This window comes from Chroicocephalus ridibundus, chromosome 3 (genome assembly GCF_963924245.1).
Source record: "Chroicocephalus ridibundus chromosome 3, bChrRid1.1, whole genome shotgun sequence".
Classification (NCBI taxonomy): domain Eukaryota; kingdom Metazoa; phylum Chordata; class Aves; order Charadriiformes; family Laridae; genus Chroicocephalus; species Chroicocephalus ridibundus.
The window spans coordinates 19,822,372-19,835,970 of NC_086286.1; the positions used below are offsets into that span (position 1 = coordinate 19,822,372).

Below are 13,599 nucleotides of genomic sequence, written 5' to 3' on the forward strand. Positions count from 1 at the left end.
CAGGCAGGCAGACGCCTGCGGGACAGCCGCTGCCTGGCTGCTGCGCTACGCTTGTGTCACAAGCGCCTCTAACAGCCTGCCTCCTCCTGCTTTTCACCATAGTAACACCCGACCTGCTTCGGCTACCCCAATATTAACAGAAACAGCAGGGTTATCACAAAATACTTCTTAGTTAGAAATGCACAGTTTATTTCAATGCGCCAATAAAAAAAGCCCAACGTTTCCAGATCACAGAACGTTAACACAACAAAAAGAGTTTTGCATTAGTCTCCTAATAAGACTTTTTAAAGATCCAGATTCATGCCAATTGTTAGTCAATAGAAACAGCCTTCTAGGACTAAGCCCTTACATTTATAAAGACACCACAAAATCCCTTATAATAATGTAAACAAAATAAATTTTCTTCTTAAACTTTTTAAATTTGAACCCATTCTTTCAGGACTTGCGCTCCTTCAAGGGCTTCCTGATGGTGAATGACTGAAAGGGAAAGAAAAAGATTAAAAGCAGCTCCAACAGCAAAACCAACAGAAAGTGCGGGTGCTACCCCAGGTTTCCTCTGCTCAGGAGCCCTCCCCCCCCACCTCACAACGCCCCTCCCCACAGTTTTCATTTACAGTTCATGAATAATGACAGAAGTGTTCTATTTTACACCTTTAGAAATAACAACTGCTTTGAGCTTGAAAAGGTCAGGCAAAATAAGAGACATCAGCTGTGTGAATCATCAAACCTGCTCAGAAAGCACCTTGGAGGCTGTGCTCCAGCAGTGCAGAGGAATTCTTACTCTGCCAGAACCTGCACGGTTCCAGTTTCGGGCACGATCTCAGACTAGGTAAATTCCAGCACGTACTTCTCTCATTAGATAAGAGAACTTGCTTCTTACTTCACAGCACATAGCAGAACTCGGCAGCTCTGCAACTGAGAGCCAGCTGTGAGGAGCCACTAGCAGGAATTTAATCCTACAACATATTCGTGGTTTGCTCCATACCTTACAGTACTCGCTTCTTTCCCAGATTCTGAATTCCCGAGGAACTTTGTGATAGTTGATTCTCACTTGCCCACATTTTCTGTTGTCCTGTAAGATTTCTTTCAAGTAGGCTACCTTAGCATTATTATCATGAAGTTCTAACTACCAGCGGTAGGAAGTGCCCATAAAAATTCATCCTTTCATAGCAGGAAGTGCTCGTAAGAATTCATCTTTTCATAGTTCACAAACTAAGACAAGTAAAAAACTTCTAAGCTTTTATCCTTGCACAAGTTAACTTCTATAGCAAGCACTCCAGACACTAGTTCTATGTAACTGCATGGCACACTCCAGTTTTAAGATATTCCTACCTTCTCTTTGGAGATGGTGATCTGGATTTTGAGCGACTGTTAAATAAAAAAAAACAAACACAAACCAAAACAATCAATGTGGTGAATCTGTATACACTCAGTAACCACTTTTGGCCATGTAAAAACAGTAAGAACAGTTCGATGTTGTTAAAAGACACCACCCTTAATGCTGATAGCAAGTATACACAATTACTTTAAGCAAGAAGCTGCAGTGGAGAAGGAAAACTGCTGAAAGCCAGAGCCCTCAGGAAAAGAGCAACACACAGCTTCAAAGTAGCTAAAAAATGATCACAGTGACCCTGCAAAGCAGGAGCAGCGAATCAAGTAGAGGAGAGTCAGGAAGACTGAGAACTACAGTTTACAACAAAGGTAGGGAAAGATATGCCCCAAATCCTGTAAAAAATACTTTGTCATGACCATGGGTTGAACAAAAACCTGCATCCACAATCCTTCTCGAAGAATTGCCTACTGTCCTGCAAAAATCAGCTATAAAAAGCCCCATAAAAATAACGTATAAAAAAATATTTTAAAATCAGCTATTAAAAAATCCCCAAAACCAACAAAAACGAACAAAAAACCCAAAACAACAACGAGAAAAAAAAACCAAAAAACAAAAAACCCTCTTCCGCATGCAACTGAAATACTGGTCAAAGCAGAGATTTTGAATCATGACCAAAAAAAAAATAAAAATACTGAGTGCTACTTGTATTTACACGCTCACCTTTTAGCAGGTAAGCCAGATTTAGATCTACCATGGGACCCAGACCTATAACAGGAGAAAAATAAAGCTCAGCGAAGCAGCCAGTGGCAAGCACATACAATGAAAGTTAGGTAAACCAGCAACAGCAAATTCGTACTACGTGGCATCACAAACCAGAGAGGAAGCCTCTGGTGCTGCAGACTCTTCTCGTGATGTTTCAGCAGAATCTTTTAGCTCTTATTGCAGAGACCCCACTTATGAGAAGACAAGAGTACAACCACAAGAAGCTCCCCAGCAAAACTTCAGCTACCACTTTCACAGAAGAGAGGACCTTGTACCAGGCTCCCAGACTTTCTCCCCACCTGCAAGTATCCCTTCCGTAAAGGAAACGGTTTCAAGTGCCATCTTAGAACATCTTTTAATAGCACATTAAGAGGCCAGAATCAGGCACGTGTGCTGAAGAGCTGATGTATTCCCCAGATCAAGTTCCCAGTGCCACTTCTATTCAACTGTAACATAGTTCCTTCATCAGTTCTCCCAATGAAAACAGCATTTCAGTTTTCTCTTCAATATCTGGCTACTAACATGTAAAACTATTCCCAGTTCATCTTATGAATTAAAATCTACTCCAACAGTGAGACTTTCCTCCCACATTTATCGTGTTACTTTATCAACTCCAGTATTTGCTGTTACTTAAAAAATATTTGTCCTCCTAGAGTGTCAGAATTCAGGCATGTGGTATTACTGAACATCAGAAAGTCCAGTGTTCACGACAGCCAGTTGTTTAATAGACTTGGCCAAAAAAAGTAAGAAATTGCTCACAACTGTTTTTAAAGGGTAATCAAGATTCACCTTTACACAGCCTATTAACTTACAAAAAATACTACATGGACAATGCTGGCATAAGTTAAACAAAGAGTTCTGTGCCACTGCTTTGAAACCTTCCTGCTCACTATGCTGAGGTGTCATCTGTTACAGTTCCTAACACTATAACCGGCAATTTTGTTACTGTATCACCGTTACACAGGATGGAGTTGCTGGCAACTACCCAGAACTTGCATTTGGTAGCATAAGAATTATTTCCTTTGGTAAGAAATACAGTAAGGCAGCACACAAGAGCATCATCTTACTGCAAGAACTGATGGCAAATCCTCCTTCTGAGAGGCACAGCAACAAAGCAGGACTGAAGATCAAAAGCTCCAGAAGCAGCACCAGTTAGGTACTAGTGTTTTGCTGCACTAGCAGAGGACCAGCACTGGCTAACACAGAAAAAAGTTTTCACAATCACCACTTCCCACCACTGCCAACTGCAGACCTTACACAAAGTCAGCATTCCTCAGAAATTTCAACACGAGTATCACGCCTTTCACACAGGAACACGACTGTCCCACAACACTAGCAGTCACCAAGCAACATCAGCTGTATCCAGACTCCTCCACAGTAGCAGCATGCAACTTGAGCCTGGCTAGTCACCTCCTGCACTACAGGCCTCTGGATAATAAGTCAGGACAGCTCTAGTAATACCCATCATCATCATCATCCCCTTAAAGGCTCAATGTGCAAGTCCTAAGGTAGAAGGCAGACCCCTAAAAATCATTTCTCTTCCCCATTCTTATGCAAAACAAAAACGACTTCTTCCAACTTATGAGCTCTCACGTCCATCACGTTGTTATCCTACTCTTTCACCCTTCTTCCAACTAAGACTTAACACGAAGGACAGAGGAAAATAATGCAGGAGCCGTTTACTCTATATCCATTTTCCTCAACTTCCATTTCATCATGGAAAACATTCAGATCCACAAAACCAGGGACAGATGTCAGAGAAGTCCTTCAAAACACTACCTGTGACATTAAGGTCCTGATTCATTCAGCCCTCCAAACCTCTGAAGTCAAGCATCTTACGCATTTGTTAACACTACAGCAATTTAATTTGATTTAATGCTCAGAACCGGAACTGACAAAGGTAAAAAGCTGTAAGCAAGAGTTCAGCCAACAATGGCAACCTTCTCATTACTTCTCCCCCCTCCCCAACATTTGGGATTTACAAAAAAAGCAACATGTCAAGAAAAACCTAAGCAGCATTTCCTGCAGGACATAAGGTCAAGCATTCTCTAAATGCATCGGCATTAACTAGTTTTCAAAACTTCTCCCTAGACTTTAAATCTTATTGTGGGAAATTACCAGAATATTGGCAAGGAGGATCGTAAATGTGCTCAAGTGACTCGCAGCTGGGGTGTCAAAAACCAAGTATATCATACTAATTGTTGTAACACAAGTAGAACATCTGTGTTTAGGTAACATAGGCCTGTGATAGACTCAGATGGAACATGCTTGAGATTCCTGCCCTGCTATGGGCAAGATCAAAGCACAGTGGTAAGCTACGCCTGCGTCAATCCCTGATAAACAGGTAAAAACAGCAAGTTTGTTGATCCTCTAGCAGGGACCAAGCTCCGCAGTGCCTCTGTCCCTGCCTCTGTCCCCACCTGGGTGCCTCTGCCCGAGTGCTGCTTCGAGCATCCCCCCGGTTGGCAAGGTACTGAATATAAAAATTTACTCTTTGTATTTCATCCATGGTTTTGTAGTTCTTCCTGTGTACTGCCTGTGCCGGCTTGCACGCATATATACGCTTTGTTTATGGCTACATATACATATAGTAGCCACAGACCAAAACAAACTTATGTTTATTACAAGAAAACAATGGCTACTTTAGTCTGTGAAGAGGCATAAATTATTAACATTAAGCGCAAATATTGCCATGCTACATAACCTTCTAAGCCCTTCCAGCCAAATTACCCTGGGGAAGAAAAAAAACCACATACACCCCACCCCCCCCAAACTATTATTGATTTGAATTAAAACAATTATCTTACCTGCTTCGAGGCCATACAACAGACCGGGACCTTGAACGTGATCTGGACCTAGACCTACAAAAAAAGCAATGAAAGCTCAACTACTACTACATAATTCATACAGGTGAGGTAGAATTCTTTGACTCCTATGATATCAACCTCAGACAATTTTGTTACAACCATTAGTTTTGCAGAAGCAACTTTTATTATTAAAAAGCTGTAGTACATTTGTCCAGTACTAGCATCCGCATAAGAAATCCTACTGCCCTAAACAACTAAGCATAATTACTCCCTGTATCCCTGAAGGTGAAGTAGGAAACCTTAACCATAGATCAAGGCTGTAACTTTAGTATAGTATTAAAAAAAAAAAAAAAAACACTCATAAACAGCAGTTCCAAAATTATATGCCTAAGTTTTTAACTTCAAAGAAAGCATTCAGTGTAGCCCTCAGGGATGTAACACCACAAAGGCTCCTGCAAACACATGGACTGCAAAATGCAAACTTAACGTTAACTGCAACAGGTTACATTCCCTACAACAGTGTTGCAGGCTTACTATAAAACACATACCTTGATCTCCTTAAAGAACCAGATCGAGATCTGCGGGGTGAAAATGATCTATACCTACGAGGAGAGATTGACCTGGACCTGCGGTACGAAGCTGACCTCGATCTACAAAACAAAAAAGGGAAAAAACCCCACAAAAATGATTACAAGGTACTTTTCACAAGGTTACAGAAAGCGGTGGAGCAGAGGGAGAAGTAAGATAAAGACAGAAAACACAGCAGCCAGAAACCTACCTCCTACCACGACTCCGACTGCGTGACCGAGAATACCTTCTTCCACGGGACCTTGAACGGGATCTAGACCGGGACCTGGTTTTAGGTTAGAGAAAACAGGTATCAGGAAACAGCTGCAGCAATCGGTGCACGTGAGGCCCTGCTGAAGTCAAAACTGATTTCAGACAACTAAAAAGAAAAAAAAAAAAAAGAAAAAAAAACAAAACAAAACAAAACAACAAAAACCACACCACTAGCATCTGTCAGTTGGAAAAATGTCTGGGCCTACTTGTCTTGAGCATTTACTACCTAGAAAAATGTTAAAAGCTGAATTACATTGCAGAATTACATTAGAATAGAAAACACTGTAATGCGTATTTAAAATAAACCTTGCAAGTTTGCAGGTCGACCCTCTTTGGCCCAAGGTCTAGCAGATCTAGACGGTCTAGAAGTATCTATAGCCGATCGCTGCATCTAGGTGTTCTCTTCAATCTAACGACGATCAAACTGACAGCCCAATGAGCCAGGGTGAGGCTTGATTGACGCAAGAAGATTTTTCTAGGTGGGAATGTGGTCAATCTGGTGTTCCTCTTTCTAAACCGGAGGGGGGCCCCAATTGAAAGCCAAATTTACTGTTACGGCGATCACCGTCTCAAATTTTCTGCCCTTAAAGAATAAGGTGAAGCTACGTGTAGATGGCTCGAGGGGATCTGGCCTCTTATGCTGATCACCTCAAGGTCTAGGAGGATCTTAAGTGTCGGATTTGCAAGGCGCCTCAGCATGAAATCTTAAGGCTCGTGACATTCTGAATCAAGGCGACTGACTCAAACGAAGAAACCTGAAAGGTTTTGACCAGGTTGATTATTAAGATATTAACATTTTATATGTATTAGCAAAAGAAAAAAAAAGTGATATACACCTGTTGACTTACAACATTAAGATTTAAAACTGGCGTAACATTCTGTTCTTTGCTAACAAGAGCTACACAAAAGTGCACCGGTGAAGCAACCCAGCCGCTCTGGCCCACACGTACCTGCTCCTCCTTCGGCGACTATAGCGGTGACAATCATAAGCATAGTGGCCTTTCTCACCACACTCATAGCATCTGTCATTAGGGTCAAAGGGGCGCCGTGCGGGAGGCCTGTCGTAACGGGAGCGACGAGGCATCCCCGTTGACACTTCCACTCTCACCCTCGAGCCACATATTATCCTGCAAGACATGATATGTATTAATCACAGGAATGCTCTTCTCCTCTGTGATCGTTACACACAGAATGGCTATCAATGATGGGTGTGGGCTGAGGAGGTCAGAAACTAAAGACAGAGCAGTGAGGGAGGTTTTAGGCATGCACATACTTTCCATCGAGGCCGAGCACAGCATCCTCAGCATCCCTCGGGTCTTCAAACTCCACGAAGGCGAACCCCGGCGGGTTCCTCGCGATCCACACGGTTCTCAGGGGCCCGTAGTAGCTGAAGGCTCTCTCCAGCTCGCCCTTGCCCGCGCCCGTGCCCAGGTTCCCCACGTACACCTTGGTCTCTGCCGGGACGGACGCCATGTCAGGGCCGGCCCCGCACACCGCCCGCAGCGCGCAGGCGCGGCGCCGGGCACGCGGCCGCGCTCGCGGCACCCCCGCCGCCCCTCCCCCCGCCGCCCGCCGCCATCTTTGACACCGCCTCCATTTTGGTGGGCTCCCGCCGCCGCGCCGTCCCTCACCACCCCCCCCCCGCTCTCCGTTAGGGTCCGGTCTTCACCGGGGCCGCGGCCGCAGGACGGCGGTGGCCCGCCCGCCGCGTCTCCCTTCTTGGCGCCATCTCCCCTCACAGCCGCCCGCCTGGAGCAACGGCCGCCTTCTCACACCCTCAGCGCGGCGCGAACGCCGCTGCCCCGCGCCCCCTCACCCCCGGTTCACCCGGCCCCGGTCGCCCCTACCGTATCTCCCGTAGCGCGACATCTTCCCGGCGACAGGCCCGGCCCCCGCGCGCGCGACCCTTATATAGAGGGATCGGCCGCCGCGCGTGCGCACTGCGCCCCGGCAGCCGCACGGGGGGCGGGCTCCGGTCTCCTGGCAACGGGGGCAGGTCTCGCGAGAACCCGGCGGGGGGCGCGCGCCGAAGCCGCCGCCTGGGGCCTGCCGCCATTGTGGCCGCTGAGGAGTGTCTCGTCTGGGGGGCCAGCGGGGCTCCTCACGGGCATCGGCCACCGCTGCTCGCCCCCCGGCGAGAGCTCCCAGCGGAGCGCGCCCGGCTGTGAGGAAGGCAGGGCGGTGCTGAGGAGACAGGAACCGCTTGTTTCAGTCATGGCCTCTCACGCCAGACTGGTAACTCAGCTCCCGGCCCTGCTGGCATTGCCTCGGAGCCTGCCAAGCTCCTTGTTCCCTGGTGAGGAGGTAGGAGGCTTTGCCTTCCTTGTAACGAGGCATTCTTAAGCTGTTCTTAAGTCTCTTGAGTGGAGTGTGACCTGACACCAGCTCTCATGCCGGATACATCGCAACTGGGTGCCCTGGAGCGCCAAGGGGACTGCCCTGCCCAGTCAGTGCCCTCACCCAGGCAGGCAGCTGGAGCATTCCTGCGTTGGCATCTACCGACATTCTCGGGGAGATAGGCAGAGGAATATTAGAGGAGAAGCCGCTGCCCAGGCATTCACACCCTGTCCCCGGAGCGGCATACGCACCACCCCAGTCTGTCACCACCACGACCAGGGTCCCTTTGCACCGGGTGACTCCCGTGAGCCGACGGGTGCCCCTTCCCACCCCGCACACACCCTTATGCTTGGGGACGCTCCCTCCTTCCTCAGGCTCGACCCTGGGTTTCCTGCAGCAGAGTCTCAGGCATCGGATTTTGTAAAAATAAATAATTGAAAGGTACAGCAGCAGGATCAGCCTGGGCTGGGTGTCTCCAAAAAGGGAGGGACCCGGAGCAAAGAAATCCCTGGACTATTATACCCCTGAGATCTATATACACCTGCCCCTCACACACTGTTCACATGTCTATTAGTCCAATGGCGATTTTTGGTCTGGGGTCTTCTAAAACCCTCTTTTCTTCTACTAAAAGACTGAACACAGCACTCTACCAGCTGCTAGGAAAATTACCAAGAAAATTAGCTCTATTGTAGCGTAAAGGCTTCAGCAAATCTAGCTACTTCTAAGTAAAGCTAAGCAAACAGCATAAGTCACACCGTATTATAACCCTAAGTAATTTATTTTAATTAAAACCTATTTAAGTTAAACAACTAATACCTCTCAACAGGAGCGTAAGTAGAGTGAAGGATTTTTAAGAGAAGTCAGCATGAACCTCACCAATCCAAAGTAATTTTAAATTAACTACAGCAGGAATGAGGAGGGCCTTTTATTAACAAGGGTTAGACAGACTTTTCAAATGCATTTGAGCACACTAACAGGTTATTTGGTGCTCTCTCACAATCAGACAGAACAGATCAATACACAAAGAGAAAAATGAAGGCTCTAAGACTCCTGACTAGATTAATAATCTCAGGAATAATCACACAATGATTCTTTCTGAACAAGCTTTCTTTTTCTGAAAAAGCTTTCTGAACAGTTTTCTCATCTGGTTTGGGAATTTCAAGTGTCACAATTCCCTTTCGGAAAAAAACATAAATCTGGTAAGCAGTTCAAATCAACATGCCTACACCACTAGATAATTAATTAAATTAATTTTAAAAGCAGAGGAAAAGGGAGAGTTTAAATTTATCATATATCATCTTTCACAAAACTGTTACAAAAATACTTATTAAACTGTTATATCAACTTAATACTGATATAGTAAACTGATTATCAGTTTAATACATCATCATTATCCAATGGCTTGCTTTTAATAAAAAAAAAAAAAGTGCATGGAAAAATGCTTTGTGCTTTTAGTTTATGCTGCTTGTTTTATCCCTTTCTTAACATACAAAAATCAGACAAAAGTACCTAACCCTGGCATTTTCGCAAATAGTGAATATTGATACCCAGGACAGTTCCTAAAATGGGCTGGGTAGACCCGTTCCTGAAGACAACTGCTTTAAACAGCAGACATCACTGTTGTTTTTCCAGGTAGCCCTGTATCAAGCCTTGAACCCGAGAGAGAATAATCTCATTGGAGCTGCTGCACTCCTCCGGGCCATATGGCGGGTCAATAGTTAATACCCCCGCCACACACAGTGTTCTTCCCGATTCCCCTTGCTCTGTTACGGGGATATGGTTTGTTTCTAGCCAAGTCTTCAAGGCGTTCTTCCTCTTTTCCTCTTCCTCCGGGCTGTAGGCTTTGCTTTCTTCAGGTGCAAATATGCAAGAAAGCCGTTGCTTCATTTCATCGTCTCCTTCTTTCAGTATTTCAACCTCCTGGATGGCATGGCCCAAGACAACTGATATGGACACTTTTTCATTCTCCAGGAATGTTGCAAGGACAATACTGCCAAGGAAAGAAGGATGTATGAGTCACTGTACTGAACTGAAGACTGAGAAACACAGGCCAAGATTCTTGGAAATGAGTGCTCATTAGCATCAGCGTAACCCGGATATTTAGGCAACATCAAGTACCCAGCATTTTTCTTGAAAATCATGCTGCTATACCCTTAAAATACTGAAAACGTGGGGCTTCGCGAGTAACTTCTGGCCTTGAATTTGAAACTACTCTAGGTACTATCAAGCAGAGCGTTATTGTAAAAAAGCAAAATGTACATTAAAATCAGGGCTGGGAATATAAATATTTTTGTGCCGCATTCCCAACCTTGCTAAAGAACCTTAAGTCTTCCAACATTCAAAAACAATGATACTTTCATACATTCAGCACTTTGAACGCTGAAGGCAATGGTGGCAGCTAACACTAGAACCTTTTAATGACAAATTATTCATATTTAATTATTGATCATTACTAAAAGAATAAATTATATTTTTTTAATGATTGTTGTTAGTTTCTTAACTGAAAACTATAGCTTGAGTATTACAACGGGAACACAGCAGAGCAGGTTCAGGCTCCTGTAGAAGCAGCCTGGTCTTTTCCCAAGGGCATTTACATCCCAGAAGTCCTAAAATATAGGTAGGATATTTCTAGGATCTCTTCCCCATATATCAACAAAGAGGATCAGAAACCATTTTCTTTCTCTTGTGGGAAGAAAAATTCCAGAATTTGATGCCGATGCTTTGCTCATCTACTGTTGACACCACTAGTGGAAGTAATGGCTTCTTGGGAAATGTGCAGTGAATTATTTCTTGATTGTAGCCTGGGCCACAACCAGAATCACTCACAGCTGGGCACACCTTTCCTACCGAAATGGCAAGCAACTCCAAGAGAAGATTTGAGTATCAGAGCTACTCCAGAGTTGAAGCAACAATCAATTCTTCTGAAACACATCAGAAGCTCGATGTTCCAGTTTCTAGCCTCCATCTTGTGCTCACATGGGACAAGGTCACAACCAAAAAGGTATTAAAAAGCTCCGGCAGCAAGGAGACAAATTTCTGACTATTCCCTGGTGCGTTTTGCCTTTCAAACCCTGTTTTCAAGTTACCAAAGAACTGTAGTACCACTTTCTGGCCAATGCCCTTGACGATTTTCCCTGCGTCCTCTCCAAAGCAGCCACTACACCCTTATGGCTGTCCAGCTGGAGAGGAAAACAGGACATTGGTGTGAGAACTCTGGACAGAGGATAAGGATTTGAACACCTAAAGCATTAAAAACATTCCTGCAGTCCTGCTCTCTTTGTGAAGCGGGGCTCAGGATATTATTAAAAGTAGTCCTAAACGTATGGATATCATTTAAAGTACTAACATCAGGTCTACAATGAAGTCAGAATGAATCCAGGCATTATCCATTCCCCAAACTTAACAGTCCTTTGAATGAGATTAAAATGAATTTAGATGAACTGATCTCATCAACTACAATATTGCTTTCTCTTAGGCCTTGCCAATTAAAAAAAAAAACCAGACACACAGCCCCAACTTGCAGTTTTTGCTCCAAGTTTGCTTCAGTCTTGGGATCTTTTATCTTCCTGAAAAACTTGTTTTCTCCTAGCTCTACAGAAACAAAAGCTTTGGCACTTACCTGGCAGAAACTGGATCAACCGTTAAGACCCATCCTTCGTATTCATGTTTCTCGATTGCAGCAACTTTCACCATTTTGTTCACGTAAGTTTCCCAGTCTAGAGGGCTTTTCCTCTGCCAGTCATTCATATTTCTTACATCCAGAACCTAGAACACAGCCAGTGCAATTAGCAGAAGCAACAGATCCTCGTGCTTTGCCCGTCCCGTCATAACTGAGTTTACCTGCAGGTAAAGATCTTCCATTCATCTTAAGCATAGTTTGTTGTTTTGTTTTGTTTTTTAAAGCAAACATCCACACAGGTGGTTTGCATATTGCCACAGTTCTGTAATTTCCCACCAGTTCACTTGTTTTTAAAGGCACACAGCAAAAGCCTCAAAAAAGCCACTGTTCTGCTAATGGAACACTTTCTCATTACTGTAAACGTACCATTTTTTGCTCTGCCCTCTTCCAAAATCTTTGGGGATCCCTGTCCCCGAAGGGCAGAAGTTTACCGGCTTTTCTCTGTGCTCCCCTGTGCCGGAGCCCTCCCGCTAGCCGCGGGCGAGCGTTACCCGCCCGGCTCCGGGCTGGGGCGAGCAGCGGCTGCACTGCGGATATCGACGGCAATGCCACCCCTGCCTCAGCTCGGGGACACGCCAGCGTTTGCCCCCCTCCCAGCGCCCCTCCGCAGCAGGGGCTGGAAAGAAGTGGCACCCCCATCCTTTGTTCCAGCCAGGCTCCCCGGCACTGCCTCTCAGGGCCGCTCCACTGCCCGCGGGAAGCCCGGGGCCCACCGGAAGAGCCGCCCGGCTCCCCGTCGGGAGGCCCCGGCCCCGGCCCCGGCCCCGGCCCCGGCCCCGGCCCCGGCCCCGGCCCCGGCCCCGGCCCCGGCCCCGGCCCCGGCCCCGGCCCCGGCCCCGGCCCCGGCCCCGGCCCCGGCCCCGGCCCCGGCCCCGGCCCCGGCGCACCTCAGGGGGAAGCGCAAAACTCTGGGGCCTGGAGCGCTTTATAAACCCGGGCGTGCGTATCCATTACGCGTATGGATATGCGAAAAAACATGACGGGTATAAAATGAGATAGTCTTATTTTAAGGAGGTAATTTCCCTTTTCTTTTTTGGGGGTTCTTTTTTTTCTGGTGGTTTCACTTCACTTTCCACAGGGCCGCAGGGATTATTTGTGAATGGTTTATACCGCTGTATTCAGCTGCTCTGCTCTTTCGGGGTAATATTTTAAAGGGTATTATCATAAAGCAGAGATCAGCAAAGCGTTTCCATTGTAAGAGCAAGGAACACAACGGGAAAACTTAGCTTCTGTTTGAAGGAAAAAGTGGTGGCAAGAAGGAATGTGTTTTTATGTATTTACGTGCACAACACAGTTTAGTTCACATTTAGGTCTAAACAGCTTCCTAAGGGGTCCCCCTTTGGATCACAGACCGGAGGGTTGTTTGTTCAAAGCCCCTTCTGAGCAAAACACTCCAAGCATCTCCGGGTTTAATTCGTGCTAATCTGAGTCCTTGCCGATTCCCCCTCCCCGGCATTCTTGCCACTGTAGTTATTTAATTGTTCCGTGAAGCCCTGAAGTTTTTTGTTTTTTTGTCCTGCCGCCTAAGCGGTATCTTATCGATGCGGGTGGCTACCGCAGGCTCCATCCACACTGCAGCCTTCCCCCCCCACCGCCAACTCCACCTCAGCCACGGCCGCCCTCCCAACCCAACCCAACCCAGCCACTAACTGTGCTACTGGGCGCTCCCGGCGCGGATCGGGGGGACAAAACCCTCTTTTCCGGCGCGAACAGCTCCGGGGGCGATTCTGCGCCGCCGTCCCCAGCCGACGGTGCCCTTTCCGGGGCGGGGGGGTAAGCAACACGGGCCCAGGCCAGCAAGGCCCTTCTTCCCGCCGTAGCTCACGGGCCGGCCCCCTCAG

General features: G+C 46.4%; 2 protein-coding genes across 4 annotated transcripts; both read right to left on the reverse strand.

Annotated features, from left to right (window-relative positions):
* Positions 1 to 165: 165 nt before the first annotated feature.
* LOC134512683 (serine/arginine-rich splicing factor 7-like) lies at positions 166 to 7,716 on the reverse strand. Of its 2 annotated transcripts, XM_063328286.1 has the most exons (9): positions 7,590 to 7,716; positions 7,016 to 7,196; positions 6,693 to 6,869; positions 5,681 to 5,755; positions 5,451 to 5,552; positions 4,903 to 4,956; positions 2,054 to 2,098; positions 1,333 to 1,368; positions 166 to 477 (listed from the first exon to the last, which is right to left on the reverse strand). In XM_063328286.1, the coding sequence occupies exons 1-9, from the start codon at positions 7,609 to 7,611 to the stop codon at positions 453 to 455; spliced, it is 717 nt and encodes a 238-aa protein (XP_063184356.1). In that variant the 5' UTR covers positions 7,612 to 7,716; the 3' UTR covers positions 166 to 452. The 2 variants fall into 2 exon arrangements, with proteins under 2 accessions (XP_063184356.1, XP_063184357.1); XM_063328287.1 differs by lacking the exon at positions 2,054 to 2,098.
* Positions 7,717 to 8,859: 1,143 nt separating this feature from the next.
* On the reverse strand, positions 8,860 to 13,595 carry GEMIN6 (gem nuclear organelle associated protein 6). Of its 2 annotated transcripts, none has more exons than XM_063328292.1 (3): positions 12,125 to 12,433; positions 11,699 to 11,844; positions 8,860 to 10,069 (listed from the first exon to the last, which is right to left on the reverse strand). In XM_063328292.1, the coding sequence occupies exons 1-3, from the start codon at positions 12,395 to 12,397 to the stop codon at positions 9,694 to 9,696; spliced, it is 795 nt and encodes a 264-aa protein (XP_063184362.1). In that variant the 5' UTR covers positions 12,398 to 12,433; the 3' UTR covers positions 8,860 to 9,693. The 2 variants fall into 2 exon arrangements, with proteins under 2 accessions (XP_063184362.1, XP_063184361.1); XM_063328291.1 differs by lacking the exon at positions 12,125 to 12,433 and adding an exon at positions 13,409 to 13,595 and having other exon boundaries at positions 8,863 to 10,069.
* Positions 13,596 to 13,599: the final 4 nt, after the last annotated feature.